Source organism: Anomaloglossus baeobatrachus, chromosome 10, assembly GCF_048569485.1.
Source record: "Anomaloglossus baeobatrachus isolate aAnoBae1 chromosome 10, aAnoBae1.hap1, whole genome shotgun sequence".
Taxonomy (NCBI): Eukaryota; Metazoa; Chordata; class Amphibia; order Anura; family Aromobatidae; genus Anomaloglossus; species Anomaloglossus baeobatrachus.
Genome location: NC_134362.1, coordinates 63,408,782 through 63,424,984, shown reverse-complemented (window position 1 = coordinate 63,424,984; position 16,203 = coordinate 63,408,782). Strand labels below are relative to the sequence as shown.

The 16,203-nt window shown below is 52.9% G+C and overlaps 1 protein-coding gene across 4 annotated transcripts in view; it reads right to left on the bottom strand.

Moving 5' to 3' along the window:
- Positions 1-16,203, bottom strand: part of AP2A2 (adaptor related protein complex 2 subunit alpha 2) — a 163,722-nt gene that overhangs the window by 36,570 nt on the left and 110,949 nt on the right. For all 4 annotated transcript variants that reach the window (XM_075326941.1, XM_075326942.1, XM_075326943.1 and 1 more), the window contains exon 12: positions 2,413-2,510. In XM_075326941.1, the coding sequence (XP_075183056.1) occupies positions 2,413-2,510 (98 nt within the window). The remainder of the gene's footprint in view (positions 1-2,412; positions 2,511-16,203) is intronic.

Here is a 16,203-nt window from a genome sequence, read left to right as displayed (position 1 = left end):
ACATATTTGGTGTCTCCCAGGTGGCTTGTGTCAAACTTTAAAACAACAATTTTTATTGATATCTTTGAGAAACGGCTTTCTTCTTGCCACTGTTCCATAAAGGCCAGATTTGTGTCGTGTATGACTGATTGTTGTCCTATGGACAGACTCTCCCACCTCAGCTGTCGATCTCTGCAGTTCATCCAGAGTGATCATGGGCCTCTTGGCTGCATCTCTGATCTGTCTTCTTGTTTGAGATGAATTTTTTAAATGGGACGGCCGGGTCTTGGTAGATTTGCAGTGGTATGATACTCCTTCCATTTCAATATGATCGCTTGCACAGTGCTTCTTGGGATGTTTAAAGTTTTGGAAATCTTTTTGTAACTAAATCCGGCTTTAAACTTCTCCACAACAGTATTACGGACCTCCCTGTTGTGTTCCTTGGTCTTCATGATGCTCTCTGTGCTTTAAACAGAACACCGAGACTATCACAGAGCAGGTGCATTTATACGGAGACTGGATTACACACAGGTGGCTTATATTTATCATCATCAGTTGTTTAGGACAACATTGGATCATTCAGAGATCCTCAATGAACGTCTGGAGTGAGTTTGCTGCACTGAAAGTAAAGGGGATGAATAATATTGCACGTCCCAATTTTCAGTTTATTCTTTTTTTTACAAAAGTTTAAAATAAGCAATAAGTTTCGTTCAACTTCACAATTGTGTCCCACTTGTTGATTCTTCACCATAACTAACATTTTTGATCTTTGTTTGAAGCCTGAAAAGTGGGAAAAGGTTGAAAAATTCAAGGGGGCCGAATACTTTTGCAAGGCACTGTATTTTATTATATCTTTTCATGCGACAACACTGAAGATCTGACCCTGTGATACAATGTACAGTGTCAGTGTGCAGCTTCTATAACAGTGTAAATTTGGTGCCCTCTAAACTCCATACACAGCCATTAATGTCTAAACTGATGGCCACTAAAGTGAGTACACCCCTAATTGAAAATGGCCAAATTTTGACCAGTTAGCCATTTCCCTCCCTGGTGTCATGTGACTCATTAGTGATACAAGGTCTCAGGTGTAAATGGGGGGGGGGCGCCAGTGGTGTTACATTTGGCATTATCGGTCACCCTCTCACACTGGTCACTGGAAATTCACCATGGCTCCTCATTGCAAAGAATTCTCTGAGGATCTAACAAAAAGAATTGTTACTCTACATAAAGATGGCAGAGGCTATACAAAGCTTGTCAGCATCCTGAAACAGAGTTGCAGCATGGTGGCCAACACCATAGAGTGGTTTAACAAGAGTCAGGTTCTAAACAGAACAGGCCTCGCCATGGTCGACCAAAGAAGTTTGAGGCCATGTGCTCCGCATCATATCCAGAGGTCGTCTTTTCAAATTAGACGTATGATTGCTGCCAGTATTGCTGCAGAAGTTACAGGGGTGGGGAGGGTCTGCCTGTCAGTGCTCAGACCATATCCACACTACATCACAATGATCTGCATGGCTGTTGTCTAGAAGGAAGCCTCAAAAAAGCTCACACACTGTTGGATTACTAGAACTATATCCTATGGTCTGATGAGATTAAGATAAACTTTTTTGATTCAGATGGTGTCAAGTGTGTGTGTAGCAGCAACCAGGTGAGGAGAACAAACAAATGTGTCCTGCCTACAGTTAAGCATGATGGTGAAAGTGTGATTGTTTTGGCCTGCATGAGTGCTATAAGCTGTGGGGAGTTACAGTTCGTTGAGGGAACCATGGATGCCAACATGTACTGTTACATACTGAAGCAGAGCATGATCCCCTCACTTCGTATTCCAACATGATAATGACCCAAAACACACCTCCAAGACGACTACTGCTTTGCTAAAGAAACTGAGGTAAAGGTGCTGGACAGGCCAAGCGTCTACAGACCTAAACCCTACTGAGCATCTGTGGGGCATCCTGGAACCGAAGATGGAGGAGCGCAAGGTCTCCAACATCCACCAGCTCCACAATATCATCATGGAGGAGGGAAGCGGATCCTGAGTCTCCTGTGATGTTCAAGTAAACTCCATGCCCAAGAGAGTTAATGCCGTGCTTGAAAATATTAGAGGACACGTAACAGATCATCATATTTTAAGTGTTGCCCCATGAAAAAATAAAATACAAAAATGTGAGGGGTGTACTCACTTGTGACATACTGTATATACCGTATACACTAGAAAATATACATGTGAAATATATATAGTAAATAGCAATGAAAAAGGTCTTATCGAATATTGCCAGGAAATTAGATAAATATCAGTTATAAAAAAAAATGTTTATACTGGGAAGTACAGGAATAAATTACAGTATGATCTTTATTAGTGGTGCGCAAAATGATCTGCAGAGCAAACAATGGGTGAATCCCACCAGTACAGGTAGATCATGTAGTATTACATACCTAGATCGTGGATCACCAGCAATAAGGTTTCCAAATTCACCCAAAATATAACCTCCGACCTTGACCAAGTTTTCGTGGCAGGCAGGAGCTTGCAAAGCCTGAAGAACATAAGAAAAGTGGGTCAAACGTACATCTAGAAGAACGAAGGTGGCCGCTTCAGGCATCTTCACAGGTGGCAGATCTGCAATCATCGGTGCCTTCACCAATATCCTATGTGCCTACCATCCTACAGTGTCAGCCAACGAACGCCAAATTTCAGCAACCCCGCATTGTGCATCCATGACTACCCCCTTACAATGAAGACTTTAAGGCTTAGTGGGAATGACGTCAGCACATAGTACATACAGCGGAGGGTCGGTATAACCCTATTTAGGGTATGTGAACACGTAGCACATTTGTGAAGATTTTATGCACACACTTATTGCATTTGTGTGTTTTTTTTCCATGTATTTTTTTTTTTTTAATCATGGCGATCACAGGGGGTTCTGCGTAGTACCCCTGCGATCACCGCCAGGTTTCCGGCTGATGTTACATGCATACTCCCACACTGCTCCCGGCAGTTTGACCCCCTGAATGCTGTGATCAATGTGAGCGCAGCATTCAGGAGGCAGGGGAAAAGATCGCTTACCTCTCCATGGTGATCAGGTACCTGCAATGCGATCACAGGGACCCGATGAACTGCCATGACTACCCCGGGTTACTGAGCTATGGATTGCCTCACAGACCATGCCGGATGCATGGTGTGTGAGGCGAAGTGTCAGTGCTGCGAGTGCAGCACTGACAGATAGAGAATTTTGTTTACTTACCGTAAATTCTTTTTCTTATAGTTCCGACATGGGAGACCCAGACAATGGGTGTATAGCTTCTGCCTCCGGAGGACACACAAAGTACTACACTCAAACGTGTAGCTCCTCCCTCCGGGCTATATACACCCCCTGGATGACAATCTAACCAGTTCAGTGCAAAAGCTGAAGGAGGACATCCACCCATAAGTAGAGATAGAGTAAAACTCGGAAAAACCGGAACTCTGTCTACAACAACAGCCGGTGAAAACACACGGAACAAAAACTGCCAACAGGCAACAGGGAGGGTGCTGGTGTGAAGATGTAATTTACCCTCTCACTGTATATGCTGTGATACTATGTCATGATATGTATATTTCCCTGGTTGTATTAGTTGTAATTCATGTATTTTCTTGGGGGAGCTACTAGTCTCAATGTGTCTCTCTCATACAATTGTAGTCTTGGCATCTAATGTGATTATGTAAATAGCCTGTCCTTTTCTTTCCAGAGTTGTGTATCTAATCTGTAATTGCATTGGCCAGTGAAGGAATAGTCATTGTTCTTTACAGCAGGGGATCCCTTCATCTACTGTGGCTGGCAGACATATTGGAGCCCTGTGATGGACCAAACCATTGATGATAGGATGTGTGACCCCTACCCCCTGAACAAACATGGTGGGCTGGTCAAGCAGCCCAGACAATGCATTTCCCTTTTTGTAACTTCAGAGTGAGCTGAAACTAAAGAGAGGAAGGAGCTCCAGCCTGGGTGGCTGTGGACACGGACGGAGCTAGGCCTGTGTGGCGGCCCGTGGGATTGTGTGGAACTCTTTGGACTACTGTAAGGACGATTGCTTTGTTATCCGGTCCGAGGATTGTCGGGAAGGGCCCCCGAATCTGTTTTACGTGGACTTATCGTGTGCTGTTCCAGTGTTCTTGTGAATAAACCTGTTGGATCGTCCCTCGGCCTCGTCCATCCTTTGCTCTGTTGTACACTCCCGTCACAGCTGGGTCTCCCATGTCGGAACTATAAGAAAAAGAATTTACGGTAAGTAAACAAAATTCTCTTTTTCTTCATCGTTCCTTATGGGAGACCCAGACAATGGGACGTTCCAAAGCAGTCCATGGGTGGGAAATAAACCAAACTGAGAAGTAGGCAAAACCTAACTTCACAAATGGGCGACAGCCGCCTGAAGGATGCGTCTGCCCAAGCTCGCATCTGCCGAAGCATGAGCATGCACTTGGTAGTGCTTCGAAAAAGTGTGCAGACTGGACCAAGTGGCAGCCTGACAAACCTGCTGAGCCGTAGCCTGGTGCCTGAAAGCCCAGGAGGCACCGACAGCTCTGGTCGAGTGCGCCTTAATCCCTGGCGGAGGGGGCACCTGAGAACACTGGTAGGCATCGGCGATAGCCGACCTAATCCAACGAGCTAGGGTCGGTTTAGAAGCAGAGAGACCCTTGCGCTGACCCGCGGTTAGCACAAAAAGTGAGGTGCACCGCCTAAAAACGGCGGTGCGTGACACATAGATTCGGAGCGCCCGCACCAAATCCAAGGAATGCAACGCCTTCTCAAAGCGATGCACAGGGGCCGGACAAAGAGAGGGCAATGAAATGTCCTGGTTAAGGTGAAAAGAAGACACCACCTTAGGGAGAAAGTCCGGAGTCGGACGAAGAACCACCTTGTCTTGGTGAAACACCAAAAGTAGGATTTTTGTGTACTCACCGTAAAATCTCTTTCTCTGAGTCTTCATTGGGGGACACAGGACCATGGGTTATGCTGCTGTCACTAGGAGGCTGACACTAAGTAAACATAAAAAAGTTAGCTCCTCCCTAGCAGCATACACCCCGAGCCGGAGGCGGGCTCAGATCAGTTGGTGCACAAGCAGTAGGAGGAGTACCAGAATCACCATACATAAACACAAGTTGTAACTAAAACAATGCAGCCGTGCAAACAAGAGGTCTATGAACATAAGACCACTGACAAAATAGCCGGCAAATGCAATTGAATCAACCAAAAAACCAAGCAGGGTGGGTGCTGTGTCCCCCAATGAAGACTCAGAGAAAGAGATTTTACGGTGAGTACACAAAAATCCTACTTTCTCTATCGTTTCATTGGGGGACACAGGACCATGGGACGTCCAAAAGCAGTCCCTGGGTGGGAATACCGAAAAACCCGCAGAGGAAGAAAAAACAACAACCTCCCTCGGCGGGCTTGCACTATAATTGAATGCTGCCACCCTATTACAGGTGTGCAACTGCTGCCTGCAAGACCTTTCTCCCAAAAATAGCATCTGCCGATGCTTGGGTGTGAACCTGGTAGAACCTAGTAAAGGTGTGCAGACTAGACCAGGTGGCGGCCTTGCAGACCTGGTCGGCCGACGCCTGATGCCTAATCGCCCAAGAGGCTCCCACTGCGCGGGTAGAGTGCGCCTTTACCCCCCGCGCCGGAGACTTGTCCCGAATCCGATAGGCCTCTGATATGGCGGAACGGATCCATCTGGCAATTGTGGCCTTGGATGCCGATTCACCCTTCTTGGGACCAGAAGGGAGAACAAACCGACCATCTGACTTACGGAACGGCGCGGTTCTGGAGACATAAATTCTAAGTGCACGCACTAGGTCCAGGGTGTGCAAGGACCTCTCCAAGCTGTGAGAGGGGCCAGGACAGAAGGACGGAAGGACGATTTCCTCGTTAAGATGGAACGGGGAGACCACCTTTGGGAGAAAAGCGGGATCTGGCCGGAGAACCGCTTTGTCCTGGTGAAAAATCAAAAAGGGGGAACGACAAGAGAGCTGCCAGCTCTGACGTCCTGCGAATAGAAGTGATGGCAACAAGAAACACCACCTTCCATGACAGGTGAGAAAGGGAAGAATCTCGCAAGGGCTCGAATGGGGAGCCCTGAAGTGACCCTAGGACTAGATTAAGGTCCCACGGTTCTAGAGGCCGCCGGTACGGCGGTGCCAGGTGGGCAACTCCCTGGATGAAGGTCTTAACCTGTGAACGAGCGGCCAGTGGCTTCTGAAACAGGATTGATAACGCCGATATCTGGCCCTTTAGTGTTGCGAGCGAGAGACCCGCATCTAGGCCTGACTGCAAGAATGCCAATAGGGAAGGAAGGGAGAAGGCGAGAGGAGAAGAAATATTCTGCTCTTCACACCACCTGAAGAAAACCTTCCACGTGCGGTGGTAAATCTTTGATGAAGATGGCTTCCTGGCCCTAATCATTGTCTGAATCACTCTTGAGGAAAAACCAGCCTTAGCTAGAACCCAGGATTCAATGGCCAGGCCGTCAAATTTAGGACCTGTGAGTTCTGATGGAAGAGAGGCCCCTGCTGCAGGAGATCTGGACGGTCTGGAAGGCGCCACGGAGCGTCTGCGAGGAGCTGAGTTAGTTCCGCGAACCATGCTCGCATGGGCCAGTCCGGAGCCACTAGGATGACCGGTATCCCTTCCGCCTTGATCTTCTTGAGGACCCTCGGAATTAGAGGGAGCGGAGGGAAGATGTACGGGAGACTGAACTGGCTCCATGACAGGGTGAGGGCGTCGACTCCTAAAGCCAAGCGGTCGCGGCACCGTGCTACAAAGTGCGGAACCTGACGGTTGAACCGGGAGGCCATTAGGTCCACGTCCGGAACTCCCCATCTGTCGCAGATCTGGTTGAAGACTTCCCGGTTGAGGGACCATTCTCCGGAGGCGAGGCCTTCCCTGCTGAGGAAGTCCGCCGCCCAATTGTCCACGCCTGGGATGTGTACCGCTGAGATCAGGGAGTGATGACACTTGGCCTAGTGCAAGATCTTCTTGACTTCTCGCATCGCCCCGACACTTCTTGTGCCGCCTTGGTGGTTGATGTACGCCACCGCCGTCGCATTGTCCGACTGGATCCTGACCGGGCAACCCTGTACGAGGTGCCGAAACTGCTGCAAGGCTAGCCGGATGGCTCTTATCTCCAAAATGTTGATCTGGAGGCAACTCTCTCTCGGTGACCATCGGCCCTGCGCTGTGTGATGTCGAAACACTGCTCCCCAGCCCTGGAGACTGGCGTCGGTGGTCACTATCTTCCAGTGGAGCGGGAGGAAAGACCTCCCTGATTCGAGGTTGCGCTGATTGAGCCACCAACGGAGGGAGTGGCGGGTCTCCGGCGAAATATGAAACCTGCGGTCCAGAGAAAAGGGAGATCTGTCCCACTTCTTCAGCAAGGCCAGCTGGAGGGGTCGGAGATGGAACTGTGCAAAGGGTACCGCTTCCATCGCCGCCACCATACGACCGAGGACTCGCATGCCGAACCTGATGGACACTTGGCGCTGACGCCGGAGAGCGCGGAGTCCTCGTTGTAGGGAGGAGATCTTCTCCTGTGTGAGGAAAACTCGCCCTTGGATGGTATCGAATACCATGCCTAAAAAGGTGATCCGACGGGCCGGGATCAGAGAGGACTTCTTCCGATTCATCAGCCACCCTAACCGTGAAAGGGTGTCAATCGTGACCTGAACCCCAAGACGACAGTCCTCGAAGGAAGAGCCCTTTATCAACATATCGTCCAAGTACGGGATGACCATGACACCCCTGGCATGCAGGACGGACATGGCAGCAGCCATGATCTTCGTAAAGACCCTGGGTGCGGATGCGAGGCCGAAGGGAAGAGCCGTGAACTGGAAGTGATCTTCCGCTATCGCAAAGCGGAGGAACTGTTTGTGAGAGGTGGCTATCGGGACGTGAAGATAGGCGTCTTGAATATCCAGCGATGCCAGGAATTCGCCTACCTCCATGGACGCGATGACGGACCGGAGTGACTCCATTCGAAACGGCCGAGGTCTCACCGACCTGTTCAGAAGCTTTAGGTCGAGGACGGGACGGACAGAGCCGTCCTTTTTGGGGACCACAAAAAGGTTGGAATAGAACCCCTTGAAACGCTCTGCGGGAGGGACTGGTACCACGACTCCGGTTCGGAGGAGGGAGTCTATGGAGTGAAAGAACGCGCGAGCCCGCGCGGTAGACTCGGGAGGGCGAGATAGGAAAAAACGTCTCGGTGGCTTTGCCTCGAATTCTATTTTGTAGCCTGATGTGATGATCTCTCTGACCCAGGCATCGGCGGTCAGGGGGATCCACACATGCTGAAAACGAGACAGACGCCCTCCCACAAGTCTGGCGCTGTTGCGCGCCGACCGCGAGTCACTTGGATGAACGACGGCGGTAACCGGAAGAGGATCTCGTGGACTGGCGGGGGCGTGAACGCCAGGCGGGATTGGTCTTGAATGACGGGGTCTTCCTGTCTCTCGGAGGAGAGCGGCTTTTCCGCGGCTGGGGATTGGAGCTGAAGCTGCGAAAGGGCCGGAAACGAGCGGTGGAGCGCCGATTCTGGAAGCGCTTGGGACGCAATTGGGGGAGAGATGTACTCTTTCCTCCCGTTGCATCGGAGATCAGCTGGTCCAGCCTATCTCCAAAGAGACGCTCCCCTAGGAAGGGCAGGGAAGTTAGTGACTTCTTAGATGCCGCATCCGCGTTCCAGGACCGGAGCCAAAGGGCTCGACGGATGGCCACATTGTTGCTGGCGGCCTGGGTCGCGCAACTTGCAGACGCCAGGGCTGCATTGAGCAAGTACTCACCCGCGAGGGAAATCTGCGAGGCGATGGGAACCAGGTCCGGATTGGCAGGAATGGCGCGGAGACCGCAGCGTAGCGTGTCCGCCCAGGACATCAGGGCCTTCGCAACCCAAACCGAGGCGAAGGCCGGAGAGAGGGATGAGCCCGCTGCCTCGAAGGCGGAACGGGCCAACCTGTCAATAGTACGGTCCGTAGGGTCTTTGAGAGACGTACCGTTAGTGAGTGGAATGACTGTGTGAGAAGACAGGCGGGAGATTGGGGGGTCGACCACAGGGGAACCTGCCCAATCCTTTCTAAGACCCTCAGGAAAGGGATAATGCAAATCGATGGACTTACCGCTGGTAAATACCCTGTCCGGCTGTTGCCTGTGGCTGCGCAGTAACTCAGCGAATTCTGGATGTCCGCTGAATGTGTTCTGGGCCCGCTTCACCCGCTTAAAGGAGATCTGGGTGCTCTGGGAGGAGACTGGGTCCACCTGTACCTTCAAGGTCTGGTTTACTGCTTCTATCAGGCTATTTACCATGTGCCGGATATCGGCCGCCTGCTCTGAGTCCTGCAGGGGTACCGCATCGGAATCATCCTCGGAGCAGTCAGAAGCCTCCCTGGAGGACTGACGGTCTGGACCTGGGGATGAAGGTGAAACCTGGGAAGAGTCTGAGGACGAGACCTGGCGGGTCCGTTTCTGAGCAGCAGAGGAGGACCCTGCAACGGGGCTCACCTGCTCCGGAGGCAATTGCGCCGGGTCTGCGGGAATCTGGGCGAGCGTCGGCAGCAGGCGTAGAGCTTGCGCGATGGTCCGAGAAGCCTCAGAGAGGGAATCTACGGACTGGGACAGGGACGCTAGCCAGTCGGGGGGGGGCGGGACGCAAGGCCCTGCAGCATATGGCGCTGTGGCGTCTGCGGTATCAGAAACGTCGGCCGCGGAGTTCTGCGGAGGCTGCGCGTCTGTAGAACAGACGGAGCATAGTGGGGCGTCCTGACCCTGGGAAAATTTGGAGCTGCAGGAGGAGCATGCAAAAAATAGTGCAAAGGGGGCCTGCTTGGATTGGGTGGGCTTAGCCTTAGGCATGGTGCAAACAGGTACTCTCTCTGGTGGCTGCTAGGAAGGAGACAGGAGAGGGTTAACTCGTCCCTAAACTCAGAGAATGCTACCTAGTGAGGGCTACTCCTTAGGAGCAGAGCTTACCCAGGTCCTGCGTGCTGCCCACCAGTCCAGAAGTGGAGTCCAGGAATGAGCTGGCCAGAAAACTCAGAACGCCGGCGTGCTGCAGCCTCAGGGGACCAGAGGCAGGCTAAAATGGAGAGGGGACGCTGGAGGAGGCTGGGGGAGGAGCAGGATTCCGGCGCGAAAAAACCAGGAGGATTCACAGCCCCCACCACCAGCCAGGAGGCAGAGCAGTGGGAGGTACAGAGGGAGACGACCAGCGGCCAATAGCGCTGCAGGGGGGCGTGGCTAGGACGCAGGAGCGACTAGGCCGAAGCCGGGGACTAAATTTATGGAGAGGGCCGGGGGAAAGAGCAGGGAAGTCGGTCCTACCTGCAATCGGCGGCGCCGGCTCAGCGATGGATGCGGTGCAGGCAGGGCTCCCTGCCCTGCCTGTGAACAGCGCTGCTCGTCCAGGAAGGCTCCGGGGGAGAGCGTGCTGAAGGCAGGGTAGTGGACATCATGATGGGGGTAGACAGCCCCCTATCACACACGCTGCGGAGGATCCATCCCTGCTGTACTCCCCTGTACGCCCTTTGGGGGTGATACCTCAGGGCGAATCAGGGGTGCCCACAAAACAACCTGCCCACACGCGCACCCCCGGGAGTGGTACCACGGGGACGGGCGGGGGAGAGGGCCCCGAAGTCTCAAGCGCCTGCGACCCTGGGGAGCGGTACCCACGGGGCTGCGGAGAATGAGTGAAGCGAATACCTGCAGAGAAGACGACGACAGGTATGAGAGTGATGAGCGGCGCCGAAATAAAAGAAAAAAGCGCAAAAAAATACATGGCTGAGGGGGGCCGAGACGGTCCACATCAGCCTCCTACGACACTAAGCTAAAAACTGATCTGAGCCCGCCTCCGGCTCGGGGTGTATGCTGCTAGGGAGGAGCTAACTTTTTTATGTTTACTTAGTGTCAGCCTCCTAGTGACAGCAGCATAACCCATGGTCCTGTGTCCCCCAATGAAACGATAGAGAAAAGGGGGATTCCGAAGAGAGCGCAGCCAAATCAGAAACTCTCCTGAGAGAAGTTATGGCTACTAGAAAAACAACTTTCTGTGAAAGACTAAATAAGGGAACCTCCCTAAGAGGCTCAAAGGGGGGTTTCTGTAAGGCCGTGAGGACCAGATTAAGGTCCCAGGGATCCAAAGGCCGCCGGTAAGGAGGAATGATGTGAGCTGCGCCCTGCATGAAGGTGCGCACCTGAGCCAGTCGGGCGATACGCCGCTGGAATAATACCGACAGAGCAGACACCTGTCCCTTGAGGGAATTGAGGGACAGTCCTAGCTGTAGACCAGACTGTAGAAAAGACAGGATGGTCGGCAAGGAGAACAGCCAAGGAGCATGGTCGGAAGAGCGACACCAGGACAGGAAGATCCTCCAAGTCCTGTGATAAATCTTGACCGAAGAAGACTTTCGAGCCTGAGTCATAGTGGAGATGACCTCAGAGGGAATGCCTGAAGCCGTCAGGATCCAGGACTCAAGAGCCACGCCGTCAATCTGAGAGCCGCAGAATTCTGGCGGAAAAACGGACCTTGAGAGAGAAGGTCTGGGCGGTCCGGGAGATGCCACGGCACCTCTACAGATAGGCGGAGCAGGTCTGGGTACCAAGCTCGCCTGGTCCAGTCCGGAGCAATGATTATGACCTGACGGCCCTCCATTCTGATCTTGCGCAGAACCCTGGGCAAGAGAGCTAGAGGGGAAAACACGTAGGCCAGACGGAACTGGGACCAATCCTGAACCAGCGCGTCCGCTGCGAAGGCCTGAGGATCGTGGGAGCGAGCCACGTAAACCGGAACCTTGTTGTTGTGCCGGGATGCCATAAGATCCACTTCCAGAGTACCCCACTTGCGGCAGATTGACCTGAACACTGCCGGGTGCAGGGCCCACTCGCCGCTGTCCACGGTTTGACGGCTGAGATAATCGGCCTCCCAGTTTTCTACGCCTGGGATGTGGACTGCTGATATGGTGGACTTGGAGTCCTCCGTCCACTGAAGGATGCGTTGAACCTCCAACATCGCCAGGCGGCTGCGAGTTCCGCCCTGGTGATTGATGTAGGCAACCGCTGTCGCGTTGTCCGACTGGACTCGAATGTGCCTGCCCGCCAACAGGTGGTGAAAGGCTAGGAGAGCTAGAAACAGCTCTGATTTCCAGCACATTGATCGAGAGGGCTGATTCTGACGGAGTCCAAGTGCCCTGTGCTCGGTGATGGAGAAATACTGCTCCCCAACCGGAGAGGCTGGCATCCGTGGTGAGGATCATCCAGGACGGAGTCAGGAAGGAGCGTCCCTGTGACCGAGAGAGGGGCCGAAGCCACCACTGAAGAGAGCTCCTGGTCTGTGGCGACAGAGCCACTAGCCTGTGCAAGGAAGAGGTCCGCTTGTCCCAACAGCGGAGAATGTCCAGCTGCAGGGGACGCAGATGGAACTGGGCAAAGGGAACCGCTTCCATTGACGCCACCATCTGACCCAGCACCTGCATGAGGTGCCTGATGGAATGACGACGGTGCCTCAGCAGAGAGCGCACCGCCAGCTGAAGGGACTGCTGTTTGACTAAGGGCAACTTCACAAGTGCCGGCAGAGTCTCGAATTGCATCCCTAGGTACAGAAGTCCCTGGGTCGGGGTCAGAGTGGACTTGGGCAGGTTGACAAGCCACCCGAACTGAACGAGCGTGGCGAGAGTGAGCGAGACACTCCGCTGGCAGTCTGCACTGGATGAGGCCTTGACTAGAAGGTCGTCCAGGTAGGGGATTACTGCCAACCCCTGGAGATGCAGGACCGCAACCACTGCTGCCATAACCTTGGTGAAAACACGAGGGGCCGTGGCTAACCCGAAGGGGAGAGCCACGAATTGGAAATGTTCCTCTCCGATTGCAAAGCGGAGCCAACGCTGGTGTGAAACCGCGATAGGCACGTGCAGATAGGCATCTCTGATGTCGATGGATGCTAGAAAATCTCCTTGGGTCATTGATGCAATGACCGATCTCAGAGATTCCATGCGAAAACGCCGCACCTGAACATGCTTGTTGAGAAGCTTGAGATCCAGGATGGGTCGGAAGGAACCGTCCTTCTTGGGGACTAGAAAGAGGTTTGAGTAGAAACCTCTGAACCGTTCCCGGGCGGGAACCGGAACAATTACACCGTTGGCCTGCAGGGATGCCACGGCCTGAGAGAAGGCGGCGGCTTTGGAGCAGGGGGGGGTGGACAGAAAAAATCTGCTTGGCGGGCTGGAAGAAAATTCTATCCTGTAGCCGTGGGAGATGATATCCCGCACCCACTGATCGGAGACGTGTTGAAACCACACGTCGCCAAAGTGGGAGAGCCTGCCACCGACCAAGGACGTTGCTGGCGCAGCCAGATAGTCAAGAGGGGGCTGCCTTAGTGGCAGCGGCTCCTCCGGACTTCTGAGGACGCGGCTTCGCGCGCCAGATGGGTTTACGATCCTTGGCTGCGGTAGTGGACGAGGCTGAGGGCTTAGAGGATGACCAGTTAGAGGAACGAAAGGAACGAAACCTCGATTGGTTCCTGCCCTGGACAGGTCTCTTGGCTTTAGTTTGTGGCAAGGAAGTACTCTTCCCGCCAGTAGCTTCCTTAATTATTTCATCCAGTTGTTCACCAAACAGCCGGGACCCAGCAAAAGGGAGACCCGCAAGGTACTTCTTAGAAGAAGCGTCTGCTTTCCACTCTCGAAGCCACAAGATCCTGCGGATCGCGAGAGAGTTAGCGGAGGCCACCGCCGTGCGGTGAGAAGCCTCCAGAATGGCAGACATGGCGTAGGATGAAAAAGCCGAAGCTTGAGAAGTTAAGGCATCCATCTCAGGCATAGAGTCCCTGGTGAGGGAATGTATCTCCGCCAGAGAGGCAGAGACTGCCTTAAGAGCCCACACTGCCGCAAAAGACGGGGAGAACGAGGCCCCTGCCGCCTCATATACAGACTTGGCCAGAAGGTCAACCTGGCGGTCAGTGGGATCCTTAAGAGAGGTGCCATCGGCCACAGCTACGACTGTGCGGGCTGAGATTCTAGACACCGGTAGGTCTACCTTTGGGGACTGAGCCCACTCCTTCACCACATCTGGTGGAAAGGGAAAACGGTCATCAGAACTACGCTTCGGAAAACGTTTGTCAGGACAGGCCCTGGGCTTGGTGACAGTGGCCTGAAAACTGGAGTGGTTAAAAAACGTACTCCTAGCTCTCTTAGGTGAGGCAAACTGATGTATCTCTACCAGAGAGGCTTGTTCCTCTGACACTGGTGGATTGAGGTTCAGTACGGAGTTAATGGACGCAATCAAGTCACTAACATCCGCATCACCCTCAGACAAGGCAATGGGGTACATAGAGGTAGCGTCTGAGCCCACAGTAAAAGTATCCTCCTCGCCCTGCACCTCGGCTCGTGAATCAGAGCCGTGGGACGAGGAAGGAGAAGGGTCCCTGCGTCTCCGTTTAGGAGGACGGGGTCCTAGAACATGCTCTGAGAGCTCTGCAGAGCTCGGAGCAGCAGAGGCGCCCTGAGAAGGGGGCTGATGCATGGTCAGCAGTGTCCGGGACAGCTGTCCCATGGAGTCGGCAAAAGACTGGGAAATAGCTCTGGAAAAAGATGCTACCCAAGCCGGGGGATCAGCCACCGGGGCTGGAGCGGCCGGAGGAACCCCTGAGGAGGCTCCAGGCTGAGGGACCACCATGTTAGAGCAGGCATCACAATGTGGGTATGTGCTTGGCTCTGGCAGAATGAGCTTACATGCAGTGCATATAGCGTACAGCTTTGCAGCCTTGCTCCTAGTGACAGACATGCTGCTGAGGTGGAAGCTCTGCAGCAAGAATACACTCCTGTAGAATGCCCTGAGAGTGTATAATAAAAAGCCCACAACCAGAGGTTGTGGCTTACCAGACCGCTCTCTGTGTGCCCTCCGGATTCCACAGCTCGGACCCCCAGTGAAGCGTCAGCCTTCCTAAAATGCAGCAGCTGCAGCTTCCAGCGCCGATCAGAGTGAGAACGCTGAGAAAATGGCGCTGGAAGGAGGAGGGGGGCGGGGATTAGCCCAAGAGCGGGAAACCGGAGGGCCAAGGAGAGATACAGGGGAGGGAACATCTCCTCAGAGAGGAGTGTCCTCCCCTCTGCTGGCCGGCCGGTGGGCGGCGCCACACTATTCCCCTGCATGACTGACATGCAGGGGAAGCTGAAACCGAAACTAGGCCCAAACTGAAGCCGGGGCCTAGATTTTAACATGCGGCCGACGAGCAGGCACCCTCGGCGCGGTTCTCAGGAAAAACCTTGAGAACCGGCCGGAATTACAGTAACGACAAAAGACATACTCTCCCCTCAATAAAAGTACCCGGGACCCCTGAAAGACGTCTCAATACTTAGCTTTTGAGACGCAGGGCCATATCCCTGAGGGAAGGTTAAACGCTCCGTCCAGCAGGAACCTGACAGGGCTGCGGATGGAGACCGGTCTCCTGCAAAGCAGAGAGGAACGTGATGGCTCCCACTTCAAACCAGAGCCTGAAAAGGATGTTGAAGGAGCGCGGCATGTGAAGGCTCCAGCCTTGTAAAGTCAACCTTAACAGCACCGCCGACATAGTGGGGTGAGAAGGGACATGCCGGGAGTCCAGACTGGACCCGCTTTTCTTCCATATCTTTAAAATCAAAATCTTAAAAATGAATAATCAGAGAATGCATGTGTGTGTGCCTCCTGAAACACAAAGCATTGAACTGGTTAGATTGTCATCCAGGGGGTGTATATAGCCCGGAGGGAGGAGCTACACGTTTGAGTGTAGTACTTTGTGTGTCCTCCGGAGGCAGAAGCTATACACCCATTGTCTGGGTCTCCCATAAGGAACGATGAAGAAATAATCCATTGAAGTGATCGAGCTTAAGCACTGCGGTGCATTATTTCTACAGAAATAATTGACATGCTGCTTTTTTCTGCAGCAAAATCTGCAAGGAAAGAAAGAAGCAACATGTGCACGGCAGGATTCTCATGGACTTTGCTGGGATGCATTTTTCCTTGCAGTATTGATTAATAACTGCATGAAGAAAAAAAAAAATGGGTTTGCACATGGCCTTACTGCCCTCCTTAGTCTGTATGAATCAGATAAACACAGCACTCCCCGAAAGTAGGAGACACCTGTTATCTATTGAATAATTTACAGCGATTAGGTATGGATTCTGGCAAAGCTCGCTGTCACCCATGCCCCCAATATTTCATCATCCAATAC